Source organism: Cupressus sempervirens, chromosome 4 (assembly GCF_028749045.1).
Source record: "Cupressus sempervirens isolate cs-2001-9-10 chromosome 4, ASM2874904v1, whole genome shotgun sequence".
NCBI lineage: Eukaryota > Viridiplantae > Streptophyta > Pinopsida > Cupressales > Cupressaceae > Cupressus > Cupressus sempervirens.
In genome coordinates, this window is record NC_143121.1 from 196,362,462 (window position 1) to 196,387,072 (window position 24,611).

The 24,611-nt window shown below is 37.5% G+C and overlaps 1 protein-coding gene across 1 annotated transcript; it reads right to left on the reverse strand.

Moving 5' to 3' along the window:
* Positions 1–5,346: 5,346 nt before the first annotated feature.
* On the reverse strand, positions 5,347–6,967 carry LOC149560662 (putative disease resistance protein At5g04720). The gene is made up of 3 exons (XM_089827660.1): positions 6,612–6,967; positions 6,347–6,564; positions 5,347–6,122 (listed from the first exon to the last, which is right to left on the reverse strand). The coding sequence occupies exons 1-3, from the start codon at positions 6,965–6,967 to the stop codon at positions 5,347–5,349; spliced, it is 1,350 nt and encodes a 449-aa protein (XP_089683786.1).
* Between the last annotated feature and the right edge of the window lie 17,644 nt (positions 6,968–24,611).

Genomic DNA, 24,611 nt, shown 5'->3' on the forward strand with positions numbered 1-24,611 from the left:
ACATTAAAAGTCCCACGCTACCCTGTGGAAACCATGGTGGGAGGCATCTGAATTCCAGAGAAACTCATGCAACAAGTGCTCAAGCTTGAGGTAAGAGGCCTTTGAATGCACCTGCTTAATGGCTTCCCAAGCTTTCCAAATTCTTTTAGAAACAAAGATCCCATAAATTTGAATTGGTTAGGGAGTGACCAAAAGGTTTTGAAAACCAATCCCCTTCTAGCCAGGCCAATTGATTGGAAAGCCTAAAGAGATACAATGTCACAAAAGGATTTTCTAGGTTTCATTGCCACTGAGAGCACAAATAACCCACTTGGAATAGAAGGCAATTCCTTGCTTCTAGGTATAAAGCAGGCCAAGTCCCCCTAAGTCCTTAGAAAAACATCAAAAGTTCCACAGCACCCTGTGGAAATCATGGTGGGAGGCATCTAAAGTCCAGAAAGCCACACAACAAGCTCTCAAGCTTGAGGTAGGAGGCCTTCGAAGGTGCCCAGGAGGAGGAACAATAAACATGAGTGACAACCAACACTTTGGAGAAAATATGAAATTTTCTAGCTAGTGAAAGCGGTTTGGTAATCCAATACTCTAGCTTCTTCTCAATCCTAGCCAAAACTGCATTTTAAAGCTCCACAGGAGAAGGTTGAAAGGAAAAAGGTATGCCAAGAAATCGAAACACTTCCCCATGTTATATCCATTTCCATTAGAACTAGGAGAGCTAAGGAGGGCCAAGCAAGAAGGATTGTCTGTAACACAAAGTCTTGTGCCACTGAATAGCTGAACCAAAGGCTAGACACAAAGTATCCAAGCATTGTAAAGCATTGCCAATATTTCCCTCCTCCTCAAGGAGAGTGAGAAAGGAATCATCAACAAAGTGTCCATTGACCATCTGCTTAGAGGAGTTAGGGAGAATAATGCCTCACACTTGCTCCACTGATATGGCACTTGCAAGCAAGCAACCAAACCCTTCAGTGGCCAACACATACAAGGAAGGCCCAAGAAGACACCCTTGGCAAATAGAATAAAAAGACCTTAGAATAAGAAAGCAATTTGTTATGTGTGAACTCATCTCTTTTTGTACACAATCATCATTTGAAGAGAGAAATCCCAAAATTTAAAGGGAATGGGCTAATTTGTAAAGGTTTAAAAATACACACAATATAAAAGGGATCCAAGATTTTAATTTGAAGTTGGTTTCATAGATGCATAATGTACCCCAAACATCTACACCTTGTTGGGGAACAAAATTTTCTCCAAATCTAGATTGCATTTCTCCAACCCCACATAAAAATGAGAATAATTAATACGTGGAATCTCACCATTCCAAAACTGTCAAAGAAATTGAATCAAAGCCATCTATTAAACTTGTCACAAGCTATTTTTTAATCCGATTCTTTTTCTTTGTAACACTATATCATAAATCCCTTCCTTTATAATACTAAATAGATAGGAAAATATGAACGACTTGGTTTTATTGAAGTTTCCATGAAATCGACATTCATAGTGTATATGCGCATTAATCTAATATAATTTTTTCCTACCCACAACCTTGTCTCATTGTTTATAGAACAAATTAATTCCAATACCACATAAGTAGGGTTTTCCTGCTTGTCTCCTTCAAATCCTACTGTGTTTGTTTTATTTATGGAAAATATTTTTCATGAACATTTAATGACACCTTTTCAACTCTTCTGGGCAATTAATGCATATAATTATACAAATACATAAAATAGGAGCATTCTTAACTAATTAAAATAGATTGATTAGTTAAAATTTATAGGGTGTTTATTTAGTTTTAAACATAATGGTAAAGATAATTTTATAATTGTTTGTTTAGTTAAATTAGTTTTTGAATGTGTATATTTTTTTGATTCAAATGTAAGTAATGATGAATTGATATTGATGTAGTGATTGTAATGGTTTAAGAAGAAATTTCAATTTAGCATTCATAATAGGGAATGTAATAAAATGGTACAACTCGTAAGAATTTAGTAAGTGTGCCATGTTCTTAGTCCAATACTTGTGATATGGAAAGATTACCTGGTGGTGGCTTTATTGGAAACTACTTGTCTTTTTAGTGTGCTCTCCAAGAAGGTTGATAAACCATGTTATTCAAGATGATCACTACAAGTGATTAAACTTTAGTTTATGTGGTGCCTTCATTTCTTTAAATTGCTTTTCTCCTTGAGGACAAGGTTGATAAACCTTGTTATTCAAGATGATCACTATAAGTGATTAAACTTCATTTTATATGGTGCCTTCATTTTTTAAAATTGCTTTTCTCCTTGAGGACAATTAGTATTCTCACAACCCTCCTTTTTTCCTCCAAACTCACAACCCTCGTTGAATTTTGGAGGAAGGAGAATTTGTTGAAATGAAATGGCACACAATTTGGAAAGTTCTCTCTATCGAATGGAAGCAAATTGCTCATAGAATAATTGTTCTAATTTAAAAGGGTTAGAGTATGAGGAAATAAAATTTGAACTATGTTTATAATCAACTACTTCCTATACAAAGTTAGGGGTATGATAGGTTCACAATAGACAATTTTTACATGAGATATTAATATAGATTTATTTAGGTTTGGACATTCCTTATATTTAAGAGATCAAGTGGTTGGTTTTCTACCTCCTGGCATGTATCATCTTGTATGGACAAATATTTTTAGTTCAAAACCATGAGAACAGATTTAGTGATGTGGTGATAATTGTTGTCCTACAAATTAACACCCTGATTAAGTTGTGTGGTTATGACACAAGAATTGTAAGAAGACTTTGCGGGCCAGGTCAAAATTTACATGGCCTTTGGGATTGTCAAATCTATTTTTAAAATTATGTAGTTCAAACAAACCTTTTTTGGAACTAGCTTGCATATGAATGACTTGAGGCCTACTATATCTTTAATTGAAACCTTAACATAGTGGCAGTAGTATCTAAGAAGAATTGCACATCTTAGCGAGATGATGAATTTGTTCAAGAGAGGTTGGGTTTTACATGTTTAAAAAAATTCAGCCTCAACTATACCATTGCGTCTTTCAAACTTTTGTTTGGCATGGTGCACCTAGTTTGACCTGTGTAGTAGCGTGGAAAGAATAATAAAGTAATTTATCATGTCAATATGATTTTTGTACACCTATATTTTTAGTTGCAAGTTGACGTACTCTTCAAATCTAACCTTTATTAGATATTGTTCTATTTTACCACTCTCCAAAAGGTGACAATATACCTATTAACATGTACTTTATATTTTTACTCATGAACAACATGCTTTCACCATGTTAAGTCTATCTAGCAATAAATCTAAGTACGAGAACAAATTCATGTATCTACCTATGAATTTAAGTACAAAAGTTTAACATCACCCTCACACTGTAAATATGTAGCTCTTTCATAAAGAACCAAACTAGAGATATTAAATCATAATTAACATTTTGCAATTGTTATTCTATTCAAAGTGTTATGAGTAGTTAATCTCATTTTCATGATACTTTTGAATATGTTTTTCAATTCAATTAGTCTTCTATATAAGGATTTCACAACTATACATTATTTTTCATGCTAGTTCTTGCCTTGATGTGGAATTCACAATTTTCCCCATGTTTCTATCTTATTTACAAAGACTTCCTTGAATTCTTAGACCATGATGTTGAACATTTTCTAATTTAAAACTCTTTATTTTTATCTTTTATTTCCTCATATCAAATATTTCTTAATTGAAAACTCAATTGATTGATTCCTTTGATCACCTTCTTTAGATATTGAATCTCATAGATTTTATGCTTATTCATAAATATCTATAAGAAAGAGGAATATAGAGAATTTAGACAAATAAAATTCAATATTTTAGTTCTCTATCACATGTTAAGGTCTTTACCTTCATAGTGTACTTTATCTTTAATAAGATCATTTTAAATTTTATTCTTAAATTGAATATATAACACCTAGCTTTTCTAACATCTTTGTTTGTGCTGCAACACGGTCTTGCTTGATTATGTATCTCGTGTCACAATGTAAGGACCTGGTGATAATTTCAACCGAAACAACCTCCTACAAACCTAAATATAGCATAACAATTAATTTGAACTATTTGACAGCCAACTAACATAAATATAACTCCTCACAACACATGGTTCAATTAGTTTTTACTCTTAATAAGCATTGCTCAATCTCAAATGGAATTGCAAATTTACCTATTCTAAATGGAATAAGCTAAGTGTTCTCATTTGGAAAATCGAGAGCTTATGCCCAAGCTCAATTGATAGCCAAAAAGGAGACAATGAAACATGCTTTCTGATTTTATCCTCATGCACAACGACTATGGAATCGTTTCTTCTCCAACTTTTCATCTCTTTGTAAGTGAATTTGTACTTGGAAAGCTGCTCTTCTTGGCTTTTCTCCATATCACAATGTGATTTCACACACATTTAGACAAATCATCTTAAAGTTTATTTGGAAATTTCGTTTTGCTGCTATTTTTTCTCTCACCTAGTATATGATCCAAATGGATAGTTTGTTGATTTGTGCTAAACTCTCCCCCCATCTCACTCTTCTTCAATCTTACACTCAAAATAACTCCGAACTCCACGCTTTGTGAGTGAGATATATATATATGCAATTTAATGCTTTTGAGTAAAAAACCATTGGCTCTGATTGTAGGTTTCCTGGACTAACTTCAGCAAGTCAATATCATTGAAGACACCAATTTGGACTTCAATTTTATTGACTTGCTGAAGTTAGTCCAGCAAACCTACGATCAGAGCCAATGGTTTTTTCTACTCAAAAGCATTAAATTGCATATATATATATATCTCACTCACAAGTTGAAGCATCATGGATAGACTTTTTTCTATTCATGTCATTTCTCTTGTAAGATCTTGTTCTTGCTGCTCTATACTTAATACAGGAAGTTGTCTTTTGAGGCATTCAAGATGCTTTATGTATATCGTTTATGATGTGTGGCTGCTAGTATTCTCTTTAGCTCCAACTCTGGAGGTTTGAGAAGGTTACTTTATGTGGCTTTTAAGCTATGCACTGTGGATTAGTATTTATTGACATATTTCTATTACTCTTCAGCACCCATGTTGTAATCTAATTTCTCTAATGCAAATTGTTCATTTTATTTAATAAAAAAGAAAGCATTGCAATATGACAGATTCAAGAAAGTATTTTCTAGTTTGTAGATTGAACACACTGAAAATTGGATCAAAATTATGTAAAAAAATGTGTTCGACAGAGACCAAATTCCAGTTAAAAACTGGGTACTACCATTAAAATTGATCATAATATAGGCTGAAAACTAAGAGGGCCTTATATTCATTTGTGGAACATGAAAATAATGAACTAGAGATGGAAGTCAATCGTCAAGCCAATCTAGACTAAACTGTTCTTCCACAATTTGAACTCTAAGCTCAGGAATACAAGTGTTTTTAAACCGCAACCACTGCTTCCCAATCGTCTCATCACAGGACACAAGCTTCAGAGAAGTGAGTTCAGAAACAGCTGCAGGTAACATTGTCAGGCGGGAACATTCTCTCATATCAAGCTCTTTCAATCCCTCACACAATGAAATGTTTAGATATTCCAAGTGTTCAAGTTTCCCAATTGATGCAGGAAGCTGTTCCAGGCGTGGTAATGCTGATAACCATAACATTCTCAGATTTTTCATATTTCCAACATCACGTGGCAAGTTTTGAAGGTGATGGCAGTTGGTGATAGACCATGACAGAGTAGAGGGTATACTGCAGATACCAGGAAGTGATTCCCCCAAATCATTGCTGTGATCGAGGTTAAAATCATGTCGCTTGGTGAATGTGGATACATTTTCAAGTCCTTCACATAAGCTCAAAGATAACTTCTCTATATTCTGCAGTGCTCCAATGCTCTGTTTTCCACCAAGGGGTGAAATCAATCTCTCCAAGCGGAGACTCTTGAGTTGAGTGAGAGACGATAACACATCTAGACCTTTTACTGTTGCCTTGTTCGTACCGCAATTGGATATCATCAGAAACTTCGATTTTTTCATGGATTTAAAAAATGCGGGAAGAAAGTACTCTGTCGAATCAAAGAGCAACAATAGGGCCTCTGTTTCAAGAAAGTTCATATCATACCAGTCACTTTCCTCCATAGGGCCTGCATGTTTTAAATACAAAGAAAATCAAATTAGAAATTTATGCACTAATAATGACTACTAGTTATGTATGTGAACGCACATGCAGCCAAGTTGCCTAGAAAAGTGATGTAGACCTTATTCAATTTTTCTTCTTCCTATAATTGGAGATAAACGATGAACATGAAAACAAAGAAATGTTTTCTGGTGACCAAAATGGATTTGGAAGAGTTTTTGAATAACTTACCAGTGAGAATGGATAGAAATCGAGAACCAATCGCCCTATTTCGGAGCATCTCCCTATCCTTTAATGAAGCTGAGTTCTTCCTTTCTATGACCAATCTTTGGCGGTGGAGTATATTGTCATGGTGTCCCAAATACAAGGCCAAACCTCGCACTCCATCACGCTGGGAAAAGTAGAGCTCCGAAGCATTTCTATTACCATATGAAATTGTTGTACTTCCCCTGTTAAGTGCAAGCATGTCAGGTTGCTGTCCAGAAAAGGCAATTACCTTGAGTTACAAGTCAAATTTATCAGATTTCTGCTTTCGAGTTGTGATAAGAGGGCAAAAGCATCATTCCTTTGTAGCTTTCTAAACCCAAATGTCCAAAAGCGACAGATTTTCCTCTCGCTGGGAAATAATCCGAGGTCTAAGAAACATTCCTTGAGAAGAACATCTAAGAAGTTATTACTGACAAAATCAAGGGCATACTGCAGATACTGAGAGAGGACATCTGATAAGGAGTAAATACTGAGCCCTTTTCTGTGAAAATGTGTTGAATATTTTCTTTTAGAAATATTGTTGGTTGCCCTCTTCCAAGTCTTGTGCGATTCGATATGCGTAGAGCTTGCAATCATGGACACCATTCCTTGAAGTATTTAGGACAGATTCAATTTATCTCAGATTTCAACCTTTATACAGTAGGGTAATTCTAGGTGGCTTGTCCTTGTAGTGTTTTATTTTCTGCAATTCTTCTCTTTGCAAAGCTAATAGAAGTGTCTTCTTTATATAAGAAATAAACTCGTCGTAATTGAAGTTACGCGACTTAGTCTGCGATTTATTCCCTTTCATACTCTCTTTCGCAGGAAAGTGCGTAGGTATATCATATTTTTAATTTCCTTAGCGCTCTTTCACACGAGTATATTAATTAAAAATATGCGACTCCATAAAGACATCTATCCTAGGATTATTTAATTGAAAAAATGGCCTAGTCTGGGTTCCCATTTGCTTCCATTCAAGCACAAGGAACCTGACTTTTCACGCGTTTTGTTTATCACATTACCGATATTATTTATTGGTCATATAAAAACAAAAAGGAGATTATTATTCTAAAACTTTGGGGACCTTCTTTTATTTTATCTTTAAGTAAAATACATTAATTATAGTATTTTGAAGTATTCTAATGAACAATTCAATTATAAAATGATGGTATATTTTCTTTTTGAAGGAGTATTATATATAAATTTATAAAAAATATCTTTTAGTTATAATAGGTAGAGGGAGAAATGAATGGAAATTAAAATAAGGGGAGAAATAACTATATAGATAAGATATGATCAAATAGAAATTGTTGCATAACTGTAAAGTTAAAATATAATTAAATAATTTTTTATATGCATAACATTTGTTACATAGAGATTTCACATATTGTCATTATTATTGTATGCAATGGTTAAATACTATCAAATAGCGAAATCTTCAAGGACACTAGAAAAATTTAAAAAAATAAATAATCAAAACATATTTTAATGTTTACATTTATCACCCTAAATTTATAATTTTAATATTTATCAATTGTATGACAAAGTATGAGTAATCTTAGCTTAAAAGTAATAAGAATGTATAGAAGTTTAAAATGTTTTTAATTATGTTTATAACTCATTTTATTTTTTACTAAAAGAGGGGTAAAAATTTATTAAGACAAAAAGGAGAGCTCAACAAGGAGCTCTATCCTGAGCAAAAATGTCATCTAACTCACAAGACAGATTCATGGATAGCGCCCCCCTATCCACAATATTCCAATCCTGAACATGATCAAAAGCCCATTTAGCCAAGCAATCAACAACACTATTCCATTCATGAGGAGTGTAATTAAAACTATTAGACTTTAGATGAGTACAAAAGAGAGGAGTTTGATTAGCAACAAAATCCAATTGCCAACTAACATCATCAAGCAACTGCGAAGTAAGAAAATTCACCATCACTTGAGAGTCAGATTCACAGATAAGCTTGCGCCATCTGCTCAAGCAACATTTCTCCACAACAAATAAATTGGCTAGGGCCTCCATGAGATTGTTAGTATGCCAACACTTATGCACTGAGAAAAGAAATTGAACTTCTTTAGAGCTACATCAAGCCACACCCCCAATGCCAACAGGACCTAGATTTCCTTGAGAAGAACCATCAGTGTCGACTTTAAGAACTCCAGGTGGAGGAGGCAACCAATGATTAACACAGTTTACTTGCCGCTTCCCCTGATGTCTAGGATGGTTTAGAACATTATGATACCATTGACCTGTAGCCCTTGAGAACTCGTCCTGAAAATGAAAGATAAGGCAACTGCAAATAGAAAGATCACCAAGATCCATACCTCCATCTAACTTACACTTAGCCTGAATAGTTTCCTAAAGAGAGTGGGAAATCTTCCACTAAAGATGCATGACTCCAATCTAGACATCCTGAAATATTTTCTGATTTCTCTCCAACCAGATATGCCAAAGAATAAAAGAGGGGTCAACTATCCATGCAACCTGAAGAGGTGAAGCCGTGGAGGGGGCACTCCCCAAGTGATCCCAAAACTTGGGCAAGGAGGAAGCATGCTGAAAAGAGCAACCCCAAGCACTTGACCAAATATGCCATAAGTGGGTAGAAAAAGAACAATGGAAGAAGAGATGAGAGACATACTCCTCTCCATTACCACATATCGTACAAAAGGATGGGCCCTGAAGTCCATGTTTATAAAGATTATCCCGCATAAGACACTGGATGTGAGCCACCAACCACATGAAGAAATTCAATTTGGACAAAGAAAACTTATTCCAAACTTGTTTTCACCAAGGGACCTCAACATCCCCTAACAATTGTCTAGTAATCTTCTAGTACCCAACAAAAAAAAAACACTTATCAAATAGGGTACCACCCCAAGCCAAAACATCTGGCCCCGGAAGAGAGCATCACTCCCTAGAAGCCAAAATTCTAGAAAGCTCTTAGTGGTCCATCCTTGAGCCCCCAAAAGGCCAATCTAAAGAGTTCTTCCATATATATTCGACAACAAGACATAGCTAATAAGAAGTCTTATAATGAGCTAGTTTATCCCATCCAAAGCAAGAAAATAATCGAATAGAGTTTGAAGGTGAGGGTAAATAGATAAGATGGGAGGGTTGCCATCCCAGGCATAAGACCAAAAAAAAGCCTTAGATCCTCCCTTAACTGTCCAGATAAGGCCCCTCTTAACCAATTGAGTTCTAGTCTTGAGAGTATTCCACACCATAGAGCCACAACTTGCAAGAGGAAGCATGGGAATAGACCAAGGATCAACACCTCTAAAATACTTATGAGTAATTATACAAGCCCAGAGTTGATTTTGTCTAGAGCACCATCACCAATAAAGCTTAGCAACCAAAGCTTGGCTACTTACGATAGAAGATCGGAGGCCAAGATCACCCTCCTTCTTAGGCCTGCAAATAGTCTCCCATCTGATCAAACTCCATTTAGAGTTACACAAATTACCATTCCAAAGGAATTGTCAAGAAAGATAATTAAATTCCTTGAGAAAGTAAACAAGAACAACTTGAATCATGCTTTTATAAATGAGGAGTGCCTGACTAACAAATTGAAGAAGGGTAACACAAGCAATAATATATAGCCATCTATGGGTCTAGTTATTTACATTCTCTCGAAGCTTGTTAATAAGATTCTTCCAGAAGAGTCATGCCTACCTAGAAATAGCAATAGGAATGCCAAGATATGTCAAAGGGAGCAAACCAATATGAAACCTAAGGATATTAGCAATCCTTCACTAAATAGGTACAAGAGGGTTAAAGAAATATATATAGAAGATTTATGTCCATTAACTTTTTGGCTTGTTGCCGTCAAATAAATATCCAAAATATGTTAGAAGGCTTTAACTTCCACGACTTGAGAAATTCTTTCAATAGCAGAGTCATCGACAAATTTAAGATGAGAAAGAGAAGGTAAACCATTGCCACAATGCCACCCATGTATAGAGTTGTAGGACACCTGATGCTTAATGAATCTGCCCAAACCCTCATTCATAATAATGAAAAGTTAGGGGGAAAGAGAATCACCCTGGTGGAGACCCCTAGAAGCAACAAATAACTAGGAAGTTTGGTCATTAAGAAGATTAGTGAAAGAGGTAGAAGTGACACAGCTCATAGTCCAACTCTCCCACATTGACCTAAAGCCAAAGATAAGAAGAATATTCCTTAGAAAGCTCCATTTGATTCTATCATAGGCCTTATATCTAGCTTAATAAACATAGATCATTCCATTGAGCTAGCCATAGAGTGGATAGCTTCAATAGCAATAACCACATCATCTAAGATTTGTCTTCTTGTAACAAAACCTCCTTGTTCTTGTGAGGTAATAGAAGGAAGCCACTTGTTAAGTCACTCAACACTCAAATTTGTAAGCCACATTACATAGAGAAATAGGTCTAAAAAACTCCAATTGATTAGACCCATCTTTTTTTAGAATAAGAACCAAGAAATTAGAATTTAGTTCCTAAAGCATCTGCTTGCTAAAATAAAATTCCTTAACAACTTCTAACAAATCCTGATTAATGATGTCCCAAAAGTATTGAAAGATTTCAATAGGACAGCCATCAGGGCTAGGAGCTTTTCTCTTAGGCATACCAAAGACCACCTCCTCCAACTTAGCCAAAGAGATTGAGTGCATAAGATAATCATTCATTTCTTGAGAAATAAGGGAGGTAATACAAGACAAAATAATATGCTCTTCATTATCAGCAGGAGGATAATCCTTAGAGAAAAGGTTAGAAAATTATTGAGTAGCCTTTTGAAATAAAGCTAATGAGGAAGATAACTAGATACCTTAAGAATTAACCAAAGAAGAATTATAGCTCTAATTCTGATAACATTGCATGATCTTGTGGAAAAAAGGAAGTGTTCCTATCACCTTCCTAGAGCCAATCAACTTTGGATTTTTTCTTCCAGAATATTTCCTTCCAAAGTTCCTATTCTTCCAAATCTCCAGAAGCAAGGGACTCAAAATTCCCTTGATCCTCTAAGAAACCATGATATGTAATCTGTCTAGTTATGACATCCAGAAACTCCTAAGTGAGCCTCTTCATGGAATGAAAGTTTCCAAAACATTCTTTGTTCCATATCTTGAGCTAGCGTTTGAAATATTGAAATTTTTAGAAAAAGAAAACATAGCAGCACCAAAAGAAGGGGCACCATCCCTACACTAGCAATAAATAAGACCAAGAAGAAAGGAGTCCTTAAGCCACACGAGTTGAAACTTAAAAGGAGGATTCTTAGGAATAATCACCCCGGTCATAAATAATTTAATTGGCCAATTGAAACTAGAATTTTGGAAGAAAGAGTCAGGGCATCACTAACCTAGAAACAAGAAACTATAAATCTATCCAGATGTTCTAAGATAGAGATAACTCCAATCCTTCTATTATTCCAAGTAAAGAGACCATTAGCGAGACTAATATCAGAAAGATGCAAAAGATCTAGATATTTTTATAAAGAAGATTTGAGGAAGGCCCTAACTAGGGCAACCCACTTCACCTCTCTTCTAGATTTAAAACATAATTGAAATATCTTGCTAACACCCAAGGATGGTAAGGATGAAAGTTTCTAACATGCCTACTATGTGTCCAAAGTTCCACCTTTCCCACAAAATTGACATGCCCATACACATTAGTAGTCATCATCATGTTACTTGAATCCAAAGAAGATGCCACCATAAAAAGAGTTGAACAAGAAGACACCTAGCCAAGGGGTGAAATTTTCTAAGGATCCCGAAAGATAGCCAAACCATCATAAGTCCCATAGTTTTAAGACACTGGCATTTCCCATGAGACCAAATACTAGAGGCAAATCAAACCATAGACTCCACTGAAAGTGTAGTATCTTGGACACAAAAAATGGCTAGAAAATGATCATTTACCAAATTGTGAATAACCTTTTGTCTAGGGATGCTATTCAACCCCCTAACATTCCATGAGAAGATGATCATCACTGAGTAGAATGGGGGAAATGGGTATCCAAGGGTTTCACAACCCCAAACTCTATCGACATATCTCTTGCAAATATGAGCTTCTCTTCATCCTTTTTATGCCCACTCTTTAGAGGAGTAAATGAAACCCTTTTAAAAGGTCTTTATAGAAAATCCAAAGGGAGGGGAGACCCCTTACCTTTGCCAGATTCCAACACATCCTTAATTAAGCCCACTAGAACACCATCATTATCTTGAGGCACCACATGATTCACCAAAGCTCTAAACTTAGGAGTAATAGGAGTTCATTTGTCTACCGAACTACAACTTGAGGTGCTTCATATGAATCACAAAGTGAAGCTTCTCCATTGAAAACTGGATCAACTGAGATACTAGTAGGAATAGCTAAGATACTAGGAGGAATACCCTCCTTTAAAACCATACTTTTCAGCACCTCAAATTGATTAAAACTTGAGTCAAATTGTTAGTCTTTGAGGGGCCTTTAAAGTCCATGCCCCTTAGCTCGTGGGTGAGAAGGAATAAAGCCATCCTTATGTGGGCCAATATCACTCAATTGACTCTTCCCTTATCCTACATTATCTCCTTGTGCATGCTCGTTACCTATGTTATCCATCTGAGCTTTACCTTTTCCTGTAGTATTCATTTGACCACCACCATTGGTAGTAGTAGAGCCATTTGTTCTTTAGAAGTTGATACCTAAGCGTATTGATGCTGAAAATGACCATACTCATGACATATACAACATCAGAAAGGAAGGGATTCATAATCCAATTGTTGCACCCAAGAAGAAAACCTAAGACAAATTTCAATAGAATATGGTAATGATTTATTCAAATAAATTTCAATAGAGATTTTGGCATAAGAGAGAACCTTTTTATTGAGGGATTGATGCCCAATCATAGCTAACTTTCCAAGAAAAGAAGAAATTTGATGAAGAATGTCTTCTTGCCAGAACTCAAGAGGAAGGCATGGCAGGCAAATCCATAATGACACTTTTGAGGGGAGATCTTCAATAGAATTAAATCCTAAATGCCAAGGTTTAACAAATAACCCCACATGGTTGTAAAAATAAGGACCCCCTTCAAAAACATGGTCTCAATTAGACATGTAAGAGATAACTATTCCCAACCAACATGATATCCATATCTCCTTCCACCTACTGGATGAATGATGAATCCATGTCTCAAGAGTCAATAAGAATATCTGAATACCAAGAAATTTACAATTCAGAGCATGCTTAGTCCAGTGTTCAATGTACTCCATCACTACTTCTGGAGGAATAACCAAAATATGGTGATCTTGGCTTTGTGGAAGACAACCATTAACTTTTTAAAGCCTAGAGGTCTCCCCCACATAAAATGAATTAGTTCCCATTGCATGGATGTTTAGAAAGGAACCATGCATGTTCAAAAAAGAGCCATGCGTTTTCAAAAAAGAACCATCAGTTACCACCAACACAGAAGAAATTCTAGACCCATGATTTCAACTAGATTGCTAATCATTGTTGTTTGGCAAAGTTGCAGACATGTAATGTCCCCTGTTTAACCAGTTTGGATATATGTTGTCGTTAGCCTACTTCTATGTGGTCCCGGGGGCTAACAAGGACATGGACGGGATCTTGTGGTGTTTTGGCCTAGTCGATTTTGTTCTGGGGCCAACTAAGTTCGTTTGGAGGCATTTACAATGTGACTTACTATTTTTAGTAAGTCAGCCAGGCTAGCCGGATGATAATTTTGATGATGGGGTTGGATGTGTTTTTCTTAGCTCTTTCTAACGAGCTATCATTTGTGGTGTTTCGAGATCATTTGCTATGGAATTTTAATGCCGGAAGTTATTTAATAAAGTAACTTCAATTAAATTAATATTATAAGGTTACTTTATTATATTTTGTATTTATATGTGTGCCCAAGAGTGGGACACCAAATGATCTCCTTGGGACTTTAAAGTGATAAATGGAAACAATATATTAAAATGCAAATATGAGTTTGAATCCCACATTGCTTGTGGAGTGGGGGTCGACCCTCTAAGAGGACTTTATATACAGCCATGAATGGGGTGTGGAGATATGAAGAGATTGATGAATTCAAGCTTAGTTTGGTTGGTTTGGTTGCTGGCTTTTGGAGACGAAATCCTCCATTGGTGACAATCCTTTCGCTCTTGGAAGACAGAGTCAAGGGATTTAAGATCTATTAGCTTCATATTGTGTGCATTCAGCTTCAATTTTTCAGCTACAGGTAAGATTGAAATTGTTCCATTTCCAAAGGCATATCATTGCAGACATTGAACAGCATGGACAACAGATTTGGAGGTGAGATTTGGAGCAGGTTTGTGGGTAAACAGTGCTGCTACAGTGCATGTGAATAGTGTGCATGAACAATCCTCATTCTGTGTACTTGGAGGTCATATTTCATACCCTAACCGAGCAGCTATTAGATGGGTTGCTAAACTGGACATCCATCCTCAAATTTCGAACAGCAGCGATCATATTATTTCCAGGTTCTTCTACACCCGATTATAATAGTTCAATGAATGTATAGGTGTCATAATTATAAAGAGTTTTGCATATTCAGTCACTGTGTAACAGTCTTTGCACTACAAACTCAGTCACTTTGTACACAGCCATATGAAGTTTGTATATCTTGAATAGAGGAATAAGTGTACGGAACATGTACGATCAGTCCATAAGAACTCTTTACATTGCATATTTGTAGTAGTTTTCAAGTGCCAAGATATTTGTCCTTGCTATTCTTCAGATCATATGGTCATTGTTTGGCAGAGAAGTATTATAACATCTGAACAAGAACTCAGAAATTATAAATCAGACTTTGCACACCAACTGTTTGACAAAATGTTGTTGAATCAAAACTAAAAATTTCAAGGTAGAATTAGTAGGGTATGTTACAGTGGTATCAGAGCTATAAGTCCTGCCATCCTGTGGAGGTCTTATAGGAAATTTGGAACTGGCGGATAGAGGGGAAAGTGTTTTTGTCAAAACACTAAAATCAGAGCATTTATGTTTGAGCATGCGACAGGGGCCTTATAATTTCCGCAATACCAGAGCAAGACAAAGTAGGAGTTCAGACCTGCAAAGCAAACAGTCTAGTTCATCCGTACAGGGGGGTATAGAATCCAGTCATACAGACACAGCGGAGGTATTTTTTGATCAAGACAGCAATATGGGTGACCGAGATGACAGGAATACAAGATTAGGTGGAGGCGGGAATGCCGGTCCAGAGCCTGGAGAGGAAAGATTTTTACAATTATTAGAGACCTTGGCACAGGGACAGCGATTAGCAGAACAAAGGGCACAGGAACAGAATCAGAGATTGGAGCTTATGATGCAGATGATGGCTCGTCAAATGGGGTTGAATGCTAACATGGGTGGAGGTAATAATTAGAATGGTAACAATCAGAATGGGAATAATTAGGATGGGACACATAATGGAGGTGAACAAGTTGGAAACAATTTCGGTCATGCACCCCAGCAAGCTAGGACCGTGAGTTCGAGGCCCATGATTCCCACATTCCCTCCTAGAGCTCCAGAGCAGCCCGTACCAGAACCCCAGATCATTGATATACAGGACCAGTTGAGGTGAGATTGGGAAGCCGGAGGTCCAGATTTTACTGCTGCAATTACCTTTAGGGAGTATATGGATGTGCGGATGAAACATATGCCACGTGGACATGACAGGAACCAGAACTATGAGCTATGGAAGAAAGTAGGGAAACTTCAGTTACCATATTATGATGGCTCGGGGAAGTCTTCAGCAAGAGCTTGGGTTCAAAAGCTTGACACATACTTTCAATTGAACCCTATGCCTGAGGAAGAAGCTATTAAGTACGCAGCAATTCATCTGGAGGGGTTAGCACACGAGTGGTGGCATCATGGTATGGTCACTATGGGTCATGCACACATTACCTCATATGTGGAGTTCACGGAAAGACTGATTGAACGTTTTGATAGGAAGGATCCAGAACTCCATTTCAAGGAGTTAGCTCAGCTTAAACAATGGGGATCATTGGAGACATACATTTCAGAGTTTCAGAAACTTGCAGTGTTAGTAACAGATGTATCTGAACGGAGGATACTGGTTCTATTTATGGATGGGTTAGCTGATCCGTTGAGAGGGTGGATTAAAGCTCTCAACCCTCCCACTTTGCAGGAAGCCATTAAGAAAGCTCGTGACATGGATTCCTCTTCAGCTTCAAAAAATAAATTCCTGGCAAAGAGTTTCCCTTCAAGGAAAGATAAGGACAGGAAACCTTTTCATAGAGAGCCTCCGCCACCTAAGGAGGAAAGTAAGAGGTTGGACAATGAAACATTAATGATCTCAGGAAGAAGAAGCTTTGTTTTCATTGCAGGGAGCCTTGGTATTTGTCACATAAGTGTCCATTGAAAGCAAAAGCTAAGCAGATCGAGTACTTTTCAGCTGAAGAGTCAGTGGATGGAGATTCAGAGCAGTCATCAGAATCAGATGGAGATGATGATAATTCTTCACATGAGGAAGCACGTAGTGATGGCACGATAGCTCAGTTGTCTAGTATACAGGAGGCTGTCACTTTCAGAGTTAGGGGAACTTTGGATGGACAGAGATTTGTGGCACTCGTTGATACAGGGGCAACACATAACTTCATTGATGAGAAGTTTGTGACACGCAGAGGGCTACATACAAAGGAGCATAGGGGATTTAAGGTGATGGTTGCCGATGGCTTCAAAATTGACTGTACCAAGAAAATCTCCAACTTGCAGCTTCGTTTGGGAGATTATGACATGACAGGAGATTTCTTTGTGGTCAACATTGGTGATCAGGATATGGTGCTTGGAATGAACTGGATGAAGTCTCTGGAAGAGTTTACATTTAACCTCCAGAAAATGGAAATGAGGTTTGAGGCAAATGGTAAGAAGATAGTGCTCAGAGGTTTGTCAGATGGGAGACTTCGAGTGGTCTCACTCAAACGAATGCAGAGTTTCTTTAGACATGATCAGGTGCAGTGGGCAACAGAGTTCAAAGTAATGCCTGAGGTGACAGAGCAGCATAAACAGGAGTATCCACCTGATGTACAAAAAATAATAACCAAACATACTAAGGTGTTTGATGAGATACCTCCAGGAAGACCCCCAGATAGGGGAATCGAGCATGTTATTGAGTTAGAGGAAGGGGCTAAGCCAGTTATCATCACACCTTACCGCCACCCCAAGAGATATAAGGATGAAATAGAAAAGGCAATCAAGGAGTTGATTGACATGGGGCACATACGGCCAAGCAAGAGTCCTTTTGCTTCTTCAGTAGTATTGGTGAAGAAGAAGGATGGTACAATGAGGATGTGCATTGATTATAGGGAGCTAAACAAGAAGACAATCAAGAACCGATACCCTATCCCGCGCATCGATGAGCTTATTGATGAATTGCACGGTGCATGCTACTTCTCTAAGATTGATTTGAGATCTGGCTACCACCAGATACGGGTTAGAGAGGGGGATGTGGAGAAGACAGCTTTTAGATGCCACTACGGACATTTTGAGTTCTTAGTCATGCCTTTCGGGTTGACTAATGCTCCCGCCACTTTCCAGTCTTGTATGAATAGAGTGTTCAGAGATCAGCTGAGGAATTTTGTGTTGATATTCTTTGATGATATACTGATATACAGCCATACTTGGGAGGAACATTTGAAGCATATTGATACAGTGCTCAGTATTCTAGAGAGGGAGTCATTATATGCCAAGATGAGTAAATGCGAGTTCGGGATGACAGAGTTGCTCTATCTAGGGCATATTATTAGTGCAGGAAGTGTTCGGGTTGACCTAGACAAGATCAGGGCCATTCTGGATTGGCCACCGCCGAGGAACACTTCACAACTCAAGGGATTTCTCAGGCTTTGTGGGTTCTACCGCAGATTTGTGAAGGGATTTTCACAGATAGCAGCACCACTTACAGATTTGACACGGAGAGACAGTTTCAAGTGGTCAGAGAGGGCTCAGGATTGTTTTGACAGGTTCAAGGAGCTGATGAGTACGTGTCCTATTTTAGCCATTCTAGATTTCACCAGGCCTTTTGAGCTGCAGTGTGATGCCTCGGGAGAGGGCGTAGGAGCTGTCCTCATGCAGGACAAACATCCCATCGCATATGAGAGCAGGAAATTACGAGGTGTTGAGAGAACTTACAGCATCTATGACAAAGAAATGCTAGCAATCATGCACGCGCTAGCTAAGTTCAGGCAATATTTAGCAGGGAGCCGATTCACAGTAAAAACAGATCATAACAGCTTGAAACATTTCCTTGGGCAGAAGGATCTTAATGACAGGCAACAGAAATGGGTGAGTAAGTTACAAGCTTATGATTTCGACATAGTCTATGTCAAAGGGAAGAAAAATATTGTCGCAGATGCTTTATCCAGAAGGCCTCATTTGCTTGCTGTTGGGATAGTCATGGATGATTGGAGAGAGTTGATCTTGGCAGAGTATGCCAAGGATAGTTGGGCATCTAGTATTATTGAAGAAACTATTCAGGATAGCCGATACACTGTTGTAAATGATCTGATCATCTACAAGGAAAGGATTTATTTAGTACCCGGGTCTGCTATGAAGCAGAAGATTTTGAGGGCGTTTCATGATTCACCATTGGCAGGACATCCTGGATTCTTTAAGACATATCGGCAGGTGCGAGAGCGCTTCACTTGGAAAGGACTCAAAACAGAGGTGCTTCAATTTGTTAGAGAGTGCCAAGTATGTCAGCAGAACAAACAGGAACATTCCTTTCCAGGTGGTTTACTACAGCCCCTACCCATACCAGAGAAGAAGTGGGATAGCATTTCCATGGATTTCATCACAGGCCTCCCCAAGGCACAGGGTCGGGATTGTATCTTTGTTGTGGTAGACAGATTGACGAAATTTGCACATTTCTTTGCAATTTCGTCTACGTATTCAGCAACACAAACAGCAGAACTATTTTTTCGAGAGGTATTCAGACTACATGGGATACCAAGAAGCATAGTCAGTGACAGAGACAGCAGATTTATGAGCCACTTTTGGCAGGAGTTGTTCAAGTTATGTGGAACAGAGCTCACTCCGAGTACCAGTTACCACCCCCAAACTGATGGGCAAACAGAGATAGTGAACAAGTGGGTTGAGGGATATCTCCGAAACTATATTGCAGGGCAGCAGAGGGCTTGGGTGAAGTGGCTACATCTAGGGGAGTACTGCTATAATACCTCTTACCATATGTCTATTCAAATGTCCCCTTTCATGGCACTATACGGGTATGATGCTCCTAATTTCTTGGATTTGTTATTTGGGGACAGTAGGGTGCCTAAGGCCAAGGATCTTTTGGAAGAGTGTCAGGACATTATGCGATCCTTGAAGGAAAACTTGCAAAAGGCACAAAATCAGCAGAAGCAATATGCTGATCAGCACAGGGTTGAGAGGTCTTTTGAGGTGGGAGACATGGTGTACCTCATGTTACAGCCGTATAGGCAGTCCTCTCTCAAGAGGAGTGGAACAGAGAAATTGAAACCGCGCTACTATGGACCATTCAGAGTAATCAGGAGAGTGGGCGAGGTAGCTTATGAGTTGGAACTGCCTGCAGACAGTAAAGTGCATAATGTGTTCCATGTGTCACGCCTTAAAAAGGCATTGGGGCACAATGTGGTGCCTTCAGTAGTATTGCCACCTCTCGATGATGAGGGAAAGCTTATCTTGGTTCCTGAAGCTATACTTGACACCCGGGAGAGGGTGCTTCGCAGGAGGACTATCAGGGAGTACCTAGTGAAGTGGAGGAACCTACCTATTGAGGATGCAACATGGGAGGCAGAGCAGGTTCTTCAACATCCAGAGTTGAGATTGCTTGGGGACAAGCAATTTCAAGAGGGGCGAACTGTAATGTCCCCTGTTTAACCAGTTTGGATATATGTTGTCGTTAGCCTACTTCTATGTGGTCCCGGGGGCTAACAAGGACATGGACGGGATCTTGTGGTGTTTTGGCCTAGTCGATTTTGTTCTGGGGCCAACTAAGTTCGTTTGGAGGCATTTACAATGTGACTTACTATTTTTAGTAAGTCAGCCAAGCTAGCCAGATGATAATTTTGATGATGGGGTTGGATGTGTTTTTCTTAGCTCTTTCTAACGAGCTATCATTTGTGGTGTTTCGAGATCATTTGCTATGGAATTTTAATGCCGGAAGTTATTTAATAAAGTAACTTCAATTAAATTAATATTATAAGGTTACTTTATTATATTTTGTATTTATATGTGTGCCCAAGAGTGGGACACCAAATGATCTCCTTGGGACTTTAAAGTGATAAATGGAAACAATATATTAAAATGCAAATATGAGATTTAATCCCACATTGCTTGTGGAGTGGGGGTCGACCCTCTAAGAGGACTTTATATACAGCCATGAATGGGGTGTGGAGATATGAAGAGATTGATGAATTCAAGCTTAGTTTGGTTGGTTTGGTTGCTGGCTTTTGGAGACGAAATCCTCCATTGGTGACAATCCTTTCGCTCTTGGAAGACAGAGTCAAGGGATTTAAGATCTATTAGCTTCATATTGTGTGCATTCAGCTTCAATTTTTTAGCTACAGGTAAGATTGAAATTGTTCCATTTCCAAAGGCATATCATTGCAGACATTGAACAGCATGGACAGCAGATTTGGAGGTGAGATTTGGAGCAGGTTTGTGGGTAAACAGTGCTGCTACAGTGCATGTGAATAGTGCGCATGAACAATCCTCATTCTGTGTACTTGGAGGTCATATTTCATACCCTAACCGAGCAGCTATTAGATGGGTTGCTAAACTGGACATCCATCCTCAAATTTCGAACAGCAGCGATCATATTATTTCCAGGTTCTTCTACACCCGATTATAATAGTTCAATGAATGTATAGGTGTCATAATTATAAAGAGTTTTGCATATTCAGTCACTGTGTAACAGTCTTTGCACTACAAACTCAGTCACTTTGTACACAGCTATATGAAGTTTGTATATCTTGAATAGAGGAATAAGTGTACGGAACATGTACGATCAGTCCATAAGAACTCTTTACATTGCATATTTGTAGTAGTGTTCAAGTGCCAAGATATTTGTCCTTGCTATTCTTCAGATCATATGGTCATTGTTTGGCAGAGAAGTATTATAACATCTGAACAAGAACTCAGAAATTATAAATCAGACTTTGCACACCAACTGTTTGACAAAATGTTGTTGAATCAAAACTAAAAATTTCAAGGTAGAATTAGTAGGGTATGTTACAAGACATCGCCATAGCTTTGGCACCGTCAGATTCCATAGATTTCTTCAACACTTGTGGCTAATCCGCCAATACTCCCCGCCTACTAAATTTGGCTCAGAACTACCTTATTCTTAGGCTTGTTTCTCCAAGTTATTCAAACTTGCAACCATTGTTTCATTCTCCCTTAATCCTTCATTTTTATTTTATCTTGTTCTTCAAACTTCCTCTGTAATGCTCATAAAAGACATTAAGTTTATACTCTTAAAATAAAATAATTTTATGAATATGAATATGCGCAGGATCATGGTGTACCAACAAGTGTCGATGTGAAAAAAATAGAGTTTGAACACGTCTAAAAGTGCTTCAAAATCTGCTCTAACTTTTTTCCACCTATCCAAGTACCAAACCTAGAAGGAAAGGCCGAGCCTTATTGGATATCCGATCTGATATCGGATATCTGATTTGATATCGAATATTTGATATTATTGGATATTCGATTATATATCAGATATCCGATAATCATATAACATTATTATTATATTATAATATAATATTATTATTATTATAATATTATAATCCTATAATATTATACTATAATTTAATAATATTATATTATAATAATATAATATTATAATGTATTATATTATAATAATATAATATAATATTTAATATTATAATATATAGTAATGTAAGGGTATTTGCAGGATCATGGTGTGCCAAAAAGTGGCAATGTGAAAAAAATAGAGTTTGAACACATCTAAAAGCACTTCAAAATCTGCTTTGACTTGTTTTTAAGCTATCTAGGTACCAAACCTAGAAAGTAAGGCCCAAGCCTTATCGGATATCCGATATGAGATTGGATATCGGATCTCACATCAGATATCGGATCTCATATCGGATATCTGATATGAGATCTGATATCCAATACTAGTGGCATAAAAATTGGAGGAAAAAGGCACAAAAATTAGAGGGAAAACAAATTTGTAAGTGATATAACTAATTTGAGTTATGAAATATGTAAAGATATAATATATAATCTATTAGTATATAATAATATATTATGTTATTATTATTATTATCTATAAATATAATATATATTATTATTATTTTTACTATATTTTTATTAAATATAATAACGTAATATATTATATATATTTTATTAATACATATTATTATTATTATCATATATAAATTATAATCTATAATATATTATTATTATTATTATCATATGTAAATTATAATCTATAATATATTATTAATATTATGGCTTATATTATTAATATATAATAATATATTATGTTATTATTATTATAATCTATAAAATATATATATATATGATTGTTATACTATATTATTATTATTATTACTATATTATTTCTAGTGGAGTCATTTATATGGGTCGAAAGGGCTCACAAGATGACCTATGACCCGTTTTGACACATTCAATGATGACATATGTCTCTAAGGGATCCTAAGACACCTAGGGACATATTAAAATAGTTTATATCGGTCGAAGGGGGTCACAAGATGACCTATGAACCTTTTCAACATATTACAAGATGACATTTGTCCCTAGGGGTCCTAGGACCCTTAGGGACATATTAGAATCATTCATATGGGTCGAAGGGGGTCATAGGGTGACCTATGACCACCTTCGACACATTCCACGATGAGATATGTCCTTAAGGGTCCTAAGACCCCTAGGGACATATTAGAATCATTCATATGAGTCGAAAGGGATCATAGGGTGACATATGACCCCCTTCGACACATTCCACGATGACATATGTCCCTACGGGTCCTAAGACCCCTAGGGACATATTAGAATCTTTCATATGGTTTGAAGGGGGTCATAGGGTGAACTATGACCCCCTTCGACACATTACATGACGACATATGTCCCTAGGGGTCCTAGGACCCCTAGGGACATATTAGAATGCTTCATATGGGTCAAAGGGGGTCATAGGTTGCCCTATGAACCCCCTTTGACCCATTAAATGACATATGTCTCTACGGGTCCTCGAACCCCTAGGGACATATTATAATCATTCCTATAGGTCAAAGGGGCTCATAGGGTGAACTATGACCCTCTTCGACCCATTAAATGATGACATATGTCCTTAGGGGTCCTAGGACCCCTAGGGACATATTAGAATTGTTCCTATGAGACAAAGGGGGTCATAGGTTGACTTATAACCCACTTCAACACATTACAGGATGACATATGTCCCTAAGGGTCCTAGGAGACCTAGGGACATATTAGAATGCTTCATTTGGGTCAAAGGGTGTCATAGGTTGACCTATGACCCCCTTCGACCCATTAAATGATGACATATATAGCTAGGGGTCCTAGGACGCGTAGGGACATATTACAATCGTTCTTATGGGTCAAAGGGGGTCATAGGTTGACCTATAACTCCCTCTAACTCATTAAATTATGACATATGTCCGTAGGGGTCCTAGGACCCTTAGGGATGTCTTAGAACATTTCATATGGGTCAAAGGGGATAATAGGTTGACCTATGACCCCCTTGCACCCATTAAGTGATAGCATATATCCCTAGGGGTCTTAGGATCCCTAGAGACATATTAGAATCTTTAACCCATTACATGACGACATATGTCCCTAGGGGTTCTAGGATCCCTTGGGACATATTAGAATCATTCATATTGGTTAAAGGGGGTAATAGGTTGACCTATGACCCTGTTTGACCTATTACATGATGACATATGTCCTTAGGCATCCTAGGATCCCTAGGAACATATTAGAATCGTTCATATGGGTCAAAGGGGGTCATAGGTTTTGCCAGTGACCCCTTTTCACTTATTAAATGATGACATATGTCCCTACAAGTCCTAGGACCCCTAGGGACATATTAGAATCATTCTTATGAATCAACGGGGGTCATAGGTTGACCTATGCCCCCTTCAACCCATTAAATGATGACATTTGTCCCTAGGGGTGCTAGGACCCCTAAAGACATATTAGAATCGTTCTTATGGATTAAAAGGGGTCATAGGTTGACCTATGACCCTCTTCGACCCATTACA

What these genes read in the sequence shown, in the direction of transcription:
- LOC149560662 (XM_089827660.1), bottom strand. Translation starts at nt 6,967, where the DNA reads ATGGTGTCCATGATTGCAAGCTCTACGCATATCGAATCGCACAAGACT. An exon ending in AATTTGACTTGTAACTCAAG is followed by an intron (nt 6,565 to 6,611) that starts GTAATTGCCTTT and finishes TGCACTTAACAG; the next exon opens with GGGAAGTACAACAATTTCAT. An exon ending in ATTTCTATCCATTCTCACTG is followed by an intron (nt 6,123 to 6,346) that starts GTAAGTTATTCA and finishes TAAAACATGCAG; the next exon opens with GCCCTATGGAGGAAAGTGAC.